At 37.1% G+C, this 13,801-nt stretch overlaps 2 protein-coding genes across 5 annotated transcripts; both read right to left on the reverse strand.

Moving 5' to 3' along the window:
• Window positions 1–9,305: 9,305 nt before the first annotated feature.
• Window positions 9,306–10,405, reverse strand: LOC149707903 (uncharacterized). Of its 3 annotated transcripts, none has more exons than XM_089864169.1 (2): window positions 10,310–10,405; window positions 9,306–10,241 (listed from the first exon to the last, which is right to left on the reverse strand). In XM_089864169.1, the coding sequence occupies exon 2, from the start codon at window positions 10,217–10,219 to the stop codon at window positions 9,494–9,496; it is 726 nt and encodes a 241-aa protein (XP_089720295.1). In that variant the 5' UTR covers window positions 10,220–10,241; window positions 10,310–10,405; the 3' UTR covers window positions 9,306–9,493. The 3 variants fall into 3 exon arrangements, with proteins under 3 accessions (XP_089720295.1, XP_089720294.1, XP_089720296.1); XM_089864168.1 differs by having other exon boundaries at window positions 9,306–10,246; window positions 10,310–10,377; XM_089864170.1 differs by lacking the exon at window positions 10,310–10,405 and having other exon boundaries at window positions 9,874–9,976; window positions 10,054–10,234.
• Window positions 10,406–10,512: 107 nt separating this feature from the next.
• Window positions 10,513–13,801, reverse strand: LOC149707904 (uncharacterized). Of its 2 annotated transcripts, XM_089864166.1 has the most exons (3): window positions 12,431–13,801; window positions 11,219–12,358; window positions 10,513–10,651 (listed from the first exon to the last, which is right to left on the reverse strand). In XM_089864166.1, exons 1-3 carry the CDS (start codon window positions 12,642–12,644, stop codon window positions 10,521–10,523), a joined length of 1,485 nt encoding a protein of 494 aa, XP_089720292.1. In that variant the 5' UTR covers window positions 12,645–13,801; the 3' UTR covers window positions 10,513–10,520. The 2 variants fall into 2 exon arrangements, with proteins under 2 accessions (XP_089720292.1, XP_089720291.1); XM_089864165.1 differs by having other exon boundaries at window positions 10,529–12,358.

Here is a 13,801-nt window from a genome sequence, read left to right on the forward strand (position 1 = left end):
GTGAAATTATAACCTCAAGTATGTATTTTATTGAAACTAATTTGTATTTTTTAATATTAATTCAGAATAATTAGTTTTCATCTATTTATTACCTTCAAATTATCTGATTTTGGTATGTTTTCAATACCCGTGTATCTAAATTAATTGCACAGCTTGATTTCGTTAATCAACGTGAAATTCGGCCATTGTTATCTCCTTCAATGTAAAGTTGTAAACAAAACTACTTTTTATTCGTCAACCGAGACGTCACCTTCTTTTGTGACGTCATAGCTAAGGCAGAAGTTAGATAGCCAATCAGTGAAGGGTAGTTGATTTGAGGTTAGTAAGACTGTTGTTACGAATGTAAAGCATTATGGAGATATAAAGTGTGTCCCTTCTCTCTTATTCCCTTCTGCAATCATACTGGCAAACTACGAATATTGTTAATAATTAGTATATAACCAGTTGTGAATAGAACTTTTTATAAAGCTTGAATAATAGAGCGGTTTCAAAGGGGATGCAGTATCGTATGCTTTATTTAAGGTTAAGACGGAACATCCGGTATATAGATCCAAAGACGTTTATAGGATTTCAACGTAACCAGTCCACCAAAAAAGTAATTTCTAACGTCGTGCCTTCTTATGAAAAAAGGTGGTCTAGCACAAAGCTCCTTTCAGTCTCGACTAAAGAAAACGATGAACAATCAATAAATAGCAACAAAAAGCTGCATATTCAAGAAAGTAAGTGGTTAGTTCGCCACTTCGCCTTTCAACTCGGAGAGGCAAAGTTTTGGTTTCCCAACTATAACAAGCTGCAGCTCTGAGTCTCGAGATCTTGAGCGAATGCGATCAATCAGGGTTAAGTGACTAATCACTGAAGTATGTGAGATTTGATGAGGCGGTTACGGGCGGTGGATTTAGGGCAATCATCACCGACCTTATTACCTCTAAGTTTGTTACCCAGCATTGCGACACAGGGACCGTCCATAAACTACGTCACACTCTTATGGGGGGAGGGGGTTTTTAACTTTGTGACGGTCCGTGACGAGGGGGGAGGGAGGGGCCCTACGATGCGTGACGTCATATTTAACATTAATTTTAATACGAAGTCAGTAAGAGGTCGATTGACCCTTTTGTTATAGAAGAAAAAACACAACGTTTCAAATTCCTCCGTGAGAACGACCTCTACAATAATTTAACAAAGTTTTTATTCCGTCATCGCTTAAATAGTAGAAACTGTAAGCATTTCACATACTTACTCGTACGTGTAGCCAATATAAAAAGCGCATTTAAAATAAAGAGACCTGTTCACTGCAGGACTAGCTACACGTACGCATAAGGACTGCTAAATGTAGTGTCAGCTTATCTCTCAAATATCATCTTTTATTCGCCACTAGCACTAGCAAGGATGAATAGGATCCTCCATCCGATTTAAATGGTTTCGCTTCCATCGCACATTTTTAAAATCTGAATCCCAAGCTCGATTAGCCCAAGGTTTTCAAGTGACAATGTCGAAAACTATTAAGTGTGCCCTTTCACTAAGCTTTATGGAAATATTTTGGAAGGTTATAAAAAAGCACATCCAGACAATAATGTTCTAAAGCTCAATCAGAGGCAAACGATGTTTGTAAAAGCTTAAAACGGAAAAGAACTTTGACTTTCAAGTCGAGCAAAAAATGTCTGAGCGGAAAAGAAGAAACAATCTCTTTTTAAATTAATCAAATTAAATTGATAAAAACAGGGGTAAATAACGAAAGGAGTTAGAGACGCTAGCTTCCGTAGTGTAGAATACAGTGGGACCTTGAAACGTCATAGAATTTGTAACTAACGTAGTGCCATCTTTGGAACTGTATTGTAAATAAGAGCAGAACCTTAAAAGTTTTGCCTTAAAATCTCGCGCCGCAAGGTATTCTGGGTAAAGTAAAATGGCGGGTGTCGATGTTGTGAAGTCGTCTCATAAACCAACCCAATATAATTAAACAGCGATTTAAAGAAGAAAGATAAGTCAACAATTTGCAATTTGAAGCCGGGGAAATCCTCAAAATGTGATCAAACTTGTTTTACCGTAAGTGCGCGGTTACAGAGTCGGCCCAGTGAGCCAAGGCTTAGTGGGAACTGTGGGATCAGGATCATCGACTGTATCTGTGACTAAAGAAATTAAAACAACTAAAACTGTATTGAAGGATGCAAAAACGACATTTAATTCCATTTCATTATCGAATAAGGAATTTACCAACTTTAAAGTTGCATTTAAATAAAATGAGTCTGATACTTCATGGAGTTGCATGTTTCTAATTCAAGTGCACCTTAATGAATAAACTTTACTCTAACCCTAATTGTCACTCAGTCGTAAGATGACGAACACTAGCAGACAGGCGAAAATCGATATCCCAGCATGCCTTTCGAATCTTTGCTGCCACGCTATTGGTTGCAAAATATCATACTTATTTTGAATTATAGGCGGCGCAACCGAGGCGTTTTCTCTCTTCTGTGTCTACGTTTGAAAGTCCCACTGCATTCTACACTACGGAAGCTAGCGTCTCTAACTCCTTTCGTTATTTACCCCTGATAAAAATTAAGACAAATCATAGTCCGTTGGGAGGGGTTAAAAAAATGTGACGTGGTTTTCAGGAGAGGGGTCTTAGAAAACGTGACGAAGCGTGATCTGGGGGGATGGGGGGGTCAGAAAATGCCATTTTTTGCGTGACGTAGTTTATGGACGGTCCCACACTTCCGACAAAGGTAATTAGCTCACCATACATGACATTTAATCGTATTCATCTTATACTTATTTATACTCAGCGTTGCGACATGGATTCTGTTTAGCATGATACCAGGTTTTCATTTCATTTCAAATACACATTATAACTTCGTTGAGCTTGGAATTGGTACAAACGTTTTATTACGAAATACTTACCTCTGTTTTAAGGCTTGCACAACTGGATTAAAAAGCTTTCCAACTGCGCTGCCGAATATCTGTTCTTTCTCATGTTCGAGTGTAAAAATATGGAGAATTAACGTTACTACAATCCTAGCAGTTTTAGTGGCGTTCATCTGGAAGATAAATGCTTCCTTATGTGCTTTTTTTCTGTAGACTGTATTCCCCAAGTAGCCAGGGGAAGTAGCTGGAAAATGGTGTGGCGTGCAAAACTTGATGGCGAGGAATTGATCTACCAGAGTAAGTCTAGCTCTTTACCCAATCAATTTGGACTTCCATCCATGATTAAAAAGGGTTAAATATTAACTAATTAATAATTCGTGGTAACATTTTCGCTGGTTCGCGGGCCTCAAAACCACGATAAGCGTGAAGCCCCGAAAATTTAATGACCATTGTAGAGATGAGCATACAACTGACCCCGTGCAATTTTGCTAACTTACCTGTGCAGATATATATGAGACAATATGTAATAGTTAAGAAGTGATATCTGTATTGAATGTTGAATGAAAAAATTCTATGAATATAAGTTGGGAACAAAAAGTCTTTTCATGTTATACTCGGGTTGATTAACTCTCGAAAACTATTTCCGCGGTTTTTGATGCAAGTATAGTTATTTAACTAATTGCACTGCGATCAATAGCGCATATAGAAACGTATGTGTATAAGGGGGGGCTGGTTCCACCGGTATAGTACTGTTACAGTGACAGTCTACAGCCGGCTGAGAAATATGGATTAATTTAAACTGGACATGTGGTCAGTAGAGCCAAAGCACTTTTATTAGAACAGCTAGATACTGGCCACATATAATGGGAAACCTTGGAACTTTTTAATTAAATAAGTGGATACATGGGCAGTAGACCTTAAAGCTTTTTACCTCTCCGAGTGACGTATGTTCTAATTTCGACATGTCTGTGTGTCTGTGACCGCGTTCGCAGTTTGTAAATCGGAGCAAAGGTGTTTTCAATTTCCGGACCGCATGTACAGTTCCCGGAAAATGTATTCCACTTATAGGCTATTACTTCATTGCCTGTCTAACACCACAAGCATCGGAACAGGACATTGTATTGCCGAACGGCCACGTAATTGGCGATCACAGGGTGGCGTTGTTGAAGTTTGTTTTTCCTCTGAGATTTTTATTCTTCCTCTGGATACGAACTGTCTAGTACGTTGGGTGCTATCGTAATAGGGAGGAGATTATGTCATCACGCCAGGAAATGTTATCCGCTATACTTTGAGCGTTAACTTCATCGTCTAAAGTGCCAATAGGCCTTTTGATGGGTTCTTCCAAGAACAAGACATCACGTGATCGTATAACTTTACGACCGGTTCTATCGTTAAATCTATATCAGTCATCTTAATCGTAACTGATCAGGACATTTTTCACCGCCTTTCGATCAAACTTGGCTCCTCTTTGTGAAGGAATATGTGCGTAGGCAACTGTCGCAATGACACGAAGGTGTTTGATACTTGGCTTATGTCCGAACCAGATTTCATACGGCGATTTGCCTTCAATGGACGACTTTCCTGTACGATTGAGAAGGTAACCGGCAGCATTGACCTTGCTGACTCAACGATGGTACGTACCAATCAATCGCCTTACTCCGTACTTCGCAAATATAGAGCGAACTATTTCGTTGTCAAATTCACCACTGCCATCACAACGAAACGTCTTGACCGTGTGTCCTACGGTTTTGGCCTCATTCAAAAATTGCTCTATTCTAGCCGATGCTTCTGACTTATTCTTCAGGAAGTATACAGCGCAGACCGAGAAAAGTCATCTTTGAGCAACAGGAAGCACCACCTTCCTCCAATTAAAAAGTCAAATGGTCCGCATAGGTCTGAATGTACCTATTGTCGAAGCCCGATATTTTGTCCGAGACCAAAAAGGCTTTCGATACTCTTTGCCAAAATGGCAACCTTCGCAAGACGAATAGTCTTGGTGAACTTTCACATTGAACTCTACCTCTAGCATATTCCTAACGTGTCGCTTATTTTGATGGCCCATTCTCTCATGAAATAATTGAAGAATGTTTTCACTAACGGCAGAATTCACTTCGGATGACGAAAATTACTTAAAGACTCGAACAGAGAGTCCTTCTTTTCGGCGAGATCCCATAAAATGAACTTGACTTTCTATGACCAGAGTACAGCTCTCAGCTGCACAGAAAAAAATGTGTTAGGAAATTGAACACAATCTCTGAACATCTTCATGCAACACTCTCCTATACATGTTCAAATAGAAATCTGTTCTTTTTTCTAATGTATTCAATCCATTTTGTGTTTGATTTTGAACGTGTTTTTATTTAAGTGTTCTGCCTCTGAACATGTTAATTATGCAGAAAATGTGTTCAGGAGCTGAACACAATCCCTGAACACCTTCATGCGACTCTCTCTACTACACATGTTCAAAAATGAGCACATGTTCAAGTGAAAATATTTTCACTTTCTAATGTGTTCAAGACGATTTTTGTTTCGGTTTTGAACGTCTTTTACGTGTTAAGCATACACTCTAAGAAAATGGGGTGCGCTTTAACACCTTTAAAAGTAGTTTGGGTCCAAATTTGACATCATTACAGGTGTTCATTTACACCCCTGAAAGGGTTTAATAACACTTATTGAGCAATTGGTGCTATAAAATGGTGCAACAGAGGTGCAGTTTAACACCTTTTTAACTCTTATATCGAACTAAAACTTAATTTTTACTCTTACATGAGTGTTGTGCAATTCCTTAAAGGGTGCGGTATAGCACCTTTCAGAGTGTCGCATAACACCATTCAGAGTGTCTCATAACACCTTTCAGAGTGTCTCATAACACCTTTCAGAGTGTCTCATAACACCTTTCAGAGTGTCTCATAACACCTTAAAGAGTGGGTGATTTATTAGCAATCAGTGCTATACTCACAGCAAGGTTCCACTTTGAGTTAAATTAAGAGGAAAGTTCTTACACGCAGAACTATACCCCTTTAAGCAATGCTTGCAGGGCCGGATTAAGAGGGGGGCGAGGGGGCACTGGCCCCCGGACGCAAGTCTTGTTGGGGGCGCATAGAGTTAAACTATTCCCCCTTAGGGACATTTGCTGTTCTGTTTTATCCGACTTAAGGGGGCGGCCCCCGGTGCAAAATTGCTTAATCCGGCCCTGATTCTCGCATGCAGTGTGAAACTGCATAAAAGTTGGCCACTTGTTCGACTTTAAATTGAGCATAAAACTGCATGAAAAGTTGGTAATTTTTACCGACTTAATAGCCTCTGAAAAAGGCAGAAAGTTTTTAATTAGTATATATTCATCGGGTATTAAGTTGGTTTTGGAGGCCATAATATCCAAGCAGTAGACATAGACGTACTCCTTAAATTTAATAATCTCTTTTCACTAAGAATTTTTCGAGCACCAGAAACGCGTTTGACCTAATCTACTCTACAATATTTAAAAAAATTTCATTTTCTACTCTAATGCTTCTCAAAATAAAGATAAGACATGTCACAAAAGTTGGCGTCTATAGTCGCCCTACTAACATAGTCTCGTTTTTTAGTGTCGCACAATACTTTTAAGAGTATCGCTTAACACTTTCAAGAGTGCAGTAGCCTTGCTAGGGTTTGAAATTTGAGGGGGGGGGGGGTTTAAGTTTATTATTCGTATATTAAAGAATAACTTTTATTGATAAAGAGTACGGAACCGATCAGTTAGTGACTATGAGACAATTGTGGATGAAAGAATTTCACTCGTCTTTTATAAGTTCAGTTTCCGTTTGCTTTTAGTCCCCACTACTGTTTGATATTGAAATTCATTTCTACAAAGATAAAACTGAACGAACTTATCAAAATAATTTTTTACACTATATTGCCACAAAATTTTAGGGGAGAGTTTTAGTAGAGTTTACGGATTATTTTAAGGGGGCTAACTTTGAAATTTTAGGGGCGCTAAAGCCCCCAAAAAGACTTAGCGACGCCACTGCAAGAGTGTCCCATAACGCTTTTAAGAGTGTCACCTAACACGTTTCAGAGTGTCGCCTAACACGTTTCAGAGTGTCGCCTAACACGTTTCAGAGTGTCGCGTAACACGTTTCAGAGTGTCGCGTAACACGTTTCAGAGTGTCGCCTAACACGTTTAGCAGTGTTCTACAAAAGTACAATACCATCTGATTACGAATTTCTTTGTTAATTTTATTTAAAGGATAAAAATATATTCTTTCAAGAATATCATCTTTAAAAAATGTTTAACAATCAAGTTTTTCAATAATTTTTTACTGTTTGGATTGACTTTAATATTAAAACATTAATGAAAATGAAAGACCTTATTTAAGAAACCCGCAGTACTATAATTTTCCATTTTTAATTTCAAAACGGTTTTTAAAAGTTTTATTTTACACCGAATTTACACCTTAAATTGGCCCCACAAAAACTCAAGGTAATAAAACTCTCTGGGTGTTTTTACGGTGTAAAAAAGGTGTTTTCTTAAATTACACTTCCCTTTCTTAGAGTGTACGAACATGTTAAGTACAGTCGCCGCAATTAAAAACTTTCTCTCTCGCGACGTCTTGTTTCAACAATAGGCCGCAAATTATTGATCTGATACAATTGATAAAAAAAACTTATCGTATATTGTTGTTTTAATAAAGATTTGCGGCTTATTGTTGAAACAAGACGTCGCGAGAAAGAAAGATTTTAATTGCGGCGACTGTACCTCTCTCATTCTACAGTCCAAGAGAGATGTGTACGAGAATTTCTTACTTGTAATTTATAATTAATAGGTATTACTGTACTGAGGTTTAAGTTATTTTGCTAGTAAAAGGACTATTAAGTATTGAAATATATTTTTGTCACGTAATAGTTACTTAAAACATAGCCCACTTGATCACGCACGGTGGCTGCACGCGCTCTAGAAGCCCGTCCAAACGATTTTTTTTTACATGTTAACTCGCGAATACGGCGCGTCACATAGGTTCGGTCTAAACTTTCAAACCCGTCTGGTTTTAACATGGGCGTCTATGGGAGGGGACCAGTTTTTTCAACGTTTTTGACAATATTAGTGCATCTACTGGTTCAAATCTCTTGAATTTTTAATGAGACGTGTATTGAAAGGTTTGATACTATCCTGTAAAATTTAAAGTCTTCAGCTATAATAGTATGTTTATCTTCGTGGTATATTTTCGTCTTTGTGAATGATATTGCAACAGGAAATAAGAGTTTCGTCAAAGTTTATATCCCAAAAGATCTAAACATTTCCAAGTAGTACAAATCACATAGTACTGTCAGTGTCAACGTCGAAACAACATCATCGAACCTACTGACCTTAATTGTCAGTAGCTGATACGCTACAAGCTGTTTTAATAACATTGATCTTCGATAGTCACAGCTATCAAGTTGTTGTTGTAGATTGTTTCACACAATGATCATTTAAATTAATAACTTAAAAGTATGGACATCATTGTAAATAAGGTTAATCCTTAATGATTGATCCAATAAAAGCCTTTATTATTATATTGAATTTCAGTTGCAAAGCTTATGGTAAATTTAGGAAGTTCCAGAACCTCATTTTAAGGCTTCCAAGTAACCCAAAAGGAACATTAAGTCAAATCTTAGTTTCAATCTTGAGAGGCTTTAAAGGAAATATTATGGAATAATTATAAAAAATTGCATAGGCTTTGAGGGAGATTATCCAAATTTACAAAGTACCGGGAGCCCACCGGTCCTATAATTCCTATAAATTCCTATATTTTTGAACCTGTCCTATATTATCCTATAATTTCACGAAAGGTCCTATAATATCCTATATTTTTGACATAGTCCAAGTTTTCGTATAGTTTAGCATCAAATTTATCAAAATTTAGCTGTTTTTATCGATATGACATTTGAATAGCCACCGGAATTGCGGAACTCGCTTAGAATTTTTTATATATTATATATTTTAATTAAGGTCTTCTGAATTTTCGAAGTAAAATCCAATTTGTTTTTTTTTCGAGATTTTTCTACATAGTTTAAGCCACAAAATTGTATTAAATATGAGCATTTTTAGTCCTATATTTTCCTATAAAAACACATTTTTTCTCCTATAAAATCCTATAATTCCGTGAAAAAATTCCTATTTTTCCTATAAGGAATTTAAATTTCAGAGTGGGCTCCCTGTAAAAAGTAAAGGCCATCGTAGAATTCACAAGCTATGTGCTATTGAGCCACTTTTTGAAAATTAAGGGCGTAAACCTAACTTCTTAAAGGGAGTAATCTGATCTCAACTCTGTCCGAAGCTTCTCTAACTCAAATTACTAGACCATTTGAAGACTTGAAGTTTAAACTATCCTAGGCTTAGATTACTTATATTTAGATTTACTAGTTTACTATTTAATGTATTCCCACTAAATATAAATTTCCTGACTTTCATTAAAACTAGGAAATTGCTGATTGAAACTAAATTTTAGGTTTTTATTAAGAAATTGCACACGTTATTTAAATTAACAGCAAACAGGCGCCAAAAATGTTTTTATTTTTTTAATTGATATTACAAATATTGTCAGTTAAAAATAGTTAAATATTATTTAATAGGAAAATAATGACATACAAGAAGTTTAAAATGTTTTATTTGGCATTACACTTTATGAACCTTTCTAGAGAGCGGCTTTGTTACTAGTTCTTTAATTTTTTCATATTTCTCTGATGTTTTGCGAGAAATATTATCTATCAATGTCGGTACTAATTTTTGGCAAATAAGTTTGGCGGTTAAAAGAGAATGCTCACCGTCATTATCAAACTCACAAAGGAGGACAGGTGACCATTGAATTTTTTCCTCCAAAAATGTTGCCAAATTAGCAGAGACATTAGGGGAATTTTGCAAGTACGGCACCGCTCTCTCAACAAATCTTACTATAATAGAAATCATAATTACAAATGCTTGAGATGGGTATCGAAGTACTTCTGCACGATCTGCGCTCCGTTTGAGGTCGAGAAGAGGGGATTTTTGACAAGGCTCAGAAATATTCATTTGACGAAAACCACAAAACTCCCTCTCTTGCATCAATCTCAGTACATATCCCGCTAGATATGCGATGCTAGCCAATTTTAGGGTTGATCTCTGTGGAGTCGGGAGTACTGAGAGCTCATCTAAAATAGAGATTACATCAGATGGGAGTTGTGAAAGTGATACTCTACCTGTATTAGGTCCAGCAAGAGCTTGGTCTTGAAAATCATTGCTAGGCAGGGCAGGAAGTTCCTGGAAATTGTCATCTTCAACGTTGGCATCACTGGTGGAAGCATTCAGTTTTCCTTTTTTTAAGATGTTTTCGAGACTGAACAATGTTGCCCTAGCATCAAGCATGTCGTTTCCCCCTGATGACGCTCTAAGCTTGGAAAAAAAGAGTTCAATGTTATCACTTGTTAATTTTCTGGTCAAAACATAATGAAATACTTGCTCCAGAAGATAAGCAACACAGGCTACAGTAGACTATGTAGTGATCTTCATGGCTTCAAAGGTTTCATTTGAGAAAAAGTATTGTTGTTGTTCAAACTGGACATGGTTGACATAGTCCAAAAAAGTGGTTTGAAGCCATTCAAGCCTTTCATCATCGATGGTAGTGAAAGGCGCTTTGTTTTCATTACGAGACTGGTAGGAATGGCTCTTATTGCAGGTGCAAATCAAACCACTTTTGAATCATTTTCTTGTACGCAATGGTTGGCGCAGCTGTTCGGAATTTTAAAGATTGTGGATGACTGTTGCTATGCGTGCATAGATATTCAATAGCAGCGATCACTGGAATAGAAAAGATATCAATTGCACGCTGTACATTCATTTTCTCGAAATTGGATGGGTAAATATGTTTTCTTGTCAAACGCCTAACTGGCTTGACAGTTTCATTCTTTTAAAGCTCGTAAAGAAAAATTACATATTTCCCAGAAATCTCGTAAGATCCATCTTTGCTGACAAAATCTAAAAATCGGTTTCTGAGATTTTTGATTATGTGACTGGGATCGAAACTCAAGAAAATGCGCCTTGCTTCGTTGAAAGGATGTGCAATTTCAGGTTCTAAAGGGCGACGAGGGCCGCTGCACATACGACGCATCATGGCAACATTAGTCTTGGCGTTGTCAGTGACCACTCTCACAATCAAAAATCCACATTCTTCAACATCTTTAAGTACCGAAAGAACCAGTCGGTGCAAATCTTCTCCAGTGGTCTGTTTAGTAAAAAAATAAGCCGCAGGTATGGTGTAAGATGTTGAAATTCCATTAACCACAAAGCACAGGAGCTGGTTTGCAACAACTGGTTCTTTTGGCATTGTAAGTTCATCACTCACACCCTCCGCAAAATTGGACGAACCTTCAGTTGTTTTCTTAATGTCTTTCAATCCAAACACCCTGTCAATCCGTTTGTCATAAACGAGTTTGGGGTTGATAGCCATTTCGTCAATGATGAGTGAAACAAATCTCTCTTGGGGCTCCAGACGGTTCACTTCCGCTTTGAGACGTTCTTTCACCAGCTTGGTGCAACCAGTTTCACCATCAACTCCTCCAGTATACCTTTTTAGAGTACTCTTAGAGGGGAGCCTTAAAAATCCAGTTTTACGAGGATGGCTGCACCCTTTTGGCGAGGAAAAGTTCCAAACAGCGCATTGACGAACGACATCCGGATTCCAAGAAGGCCTTTTTTTCTGAAAGTTGTAAACAATGTCTAAGATGAAAGTAGCTTCTCCACAACCTTCATCAGCTTCTTCAATTATTCGTTTAAGTTTTTTGAAAGCACCCTGATCATACTGTTGTAGTTCAAACTCTGCATTTGTTAAGCGCTCTTGAAGCTCTTGCAATTTTTTCCCTTGTCGCCAAGTTTTGGATCTCAGATTAATTAGTTTTCTGTCCTCAAATGAACGCTGTGGAGGAATAATATTAGCTGGCTCACTAAATTCAAGATCAACGTTACTGTGACAAGGAAAAATGCTGTGAGCAGTAGTAGCAGAAGCATTTGTAGCTACATCAGTAGTTGCTGTATAGTCAGTGGTAACTCGGTCTATTTGGCTCGAAGTTGTTGTCAAATCTATAATATTTCGGTCTGTTTGACTCGAAGTTGTTGTCAAATCTGTATTATTTCGGTCTGTTTGACTCGAATTTGTTGTCAAATCTATTATATTTCGGTCTGTTTGACTCGAAGTTGTTGTCAAATCTGCATTATTTTGGTCTGTTTGACTTGAATTTGTCATCAAATCAGTGGTACATTGGTCTATTTGGCTCAAAGTTGTTTTTGTCAAATCAGTGGTATTTTGGTCAGTTTTGCTTGAAGTTGCTGTCAAGCTAGGATATGGTTCTGCTCCAGCAGCTTTACTGCGGCGTCGTCTTTTCGGGGGTGGTTCAGATCTTGCTCTTTCCTTTCTGTCCCTTTTAAAGGGTTCTTTTGGGATCATGTATTTAGGATAACCAGGAAATACAGATGGTAACACACCCTGTTTAAGTTTACGTATTTTCAAACCTAAAATATTTATAAATTTTCATCAGATTTAATAATATCTGAATTTTGTAGTTTACAAAATGATTACAATACCTTCGCAATAATCAGTTTCTTTGAAATGCAAACTGCAAACCATTCCAGTCTTAGAAGCAATGTTAAGATCTTGTCGGCTTATTCTCTTAGTCCATTCTTTACGTAGTTCTTCATCTTTCGGAAACATGTGAAAACTTAACATTTGTTTACTTGGTGTGGCAGACTCTTGGGCTGGTATGGTAGAGTCGCAAAATGGGACACAGCAGGAAGGCATCTTTCGGATTATTGCAGGTGTTAATCCTAAAAAATTGTCTAAGTTTTAAAAGCAATTCCGAGCTAAAATAGTAAGTACTTGGATATTCAGCTCATCGATCATGTGGAAAGTGTAGCGCTACATGGAAATACTTGTTTAATATTAACACAGACGAAATGTAGCCAAAACTGTTAAATCTAAGAGATATATAACTTTTCCTTCATTTAATTAAAACAATTAATACCTCAAAAAGCATTTGAAGCAAAGAAGGATTTGAAATTCAATGACGTAAACAAACTTTTTGAATATTCTTTTACAAAGTAATATAATTAATTTTCTCTTTTAAACAATGCAACATGCTTAAATCAAAATTTATACTTACCTGAATGCCTCAATATATTTTTTTATTCAATTTTGATCAAAATCAGTCATCAAATTAGGAGATAACCAGGTAAACACTAATGAAACTCCCGCGTCTTTTCACAGTTAAAAGGATACTGATAGCCTGCTAACTAACTTAGCTGAGAGAGGGAGACACAAAAGGACGCCAAACAAACCAGAAAAAACCAGATTCAACTAGTAAGAACTGGTTTTTCGCGGCAAATTTCCGCGCCAAAACCCTACCGGGAAAATTGAAAAAATCTCAATTCGGACTTCAATTTCTCTACTATGTGATGATTTTTATTTTTTATAAAAAAAACTATTATAGCTGAAGACTTTAAATTTTACAGGATAATATCAAACCTTTCAATACACGTCTCATTAAAAATTCAAGAGATTTGAACCAGTAGATGCACTAATATTGTCAAAAACGTTGAAAAAACTGGTCCCCTTCCATGGAGGCCCATGTTAAAACCAGACGGGTTTGAATTTTAGACCGAACCTATGTTATTCTCATTTTTAGGATCGATTGAGCGGGCTTCTATAGCGCGTGCAGCCAGCGTGATCAAGTGAGCTATGCTTAAAACTTACCCACAAAAAGGATTACACCTTTAATATTCTGAAGGGCCAAGGCTTAAAAATCCTGCCCAAAACTTATGTGCTGTTACTTTCGGGATCGGTTTTCTTATTAGCACTTTAGCAGCAGTAAAGGTTGCAGACGAATTTTAGAGAATATTAAAATTTCCCAAACATAAGTAAATGCAATTGCAAAAATGCTTTGTCAGAGAGTTCGTCTC

This window comes from Phalangium opilio, unplaced genomic scaffold (genome assembly GCF_054372755.1).
Source record: "Phalangium opilio isolate 3A_F unplaced genomic scaffold, DU_Popi_V2 ptg000013l_1, whole genome shotgun sequence".
Taxonomy (NCBI): Eukaryota; Metazoa; Arthropoda; class Arachnida; order Opiliones; family Phalangiidae; genus Phalangium; species Phalangium opilio.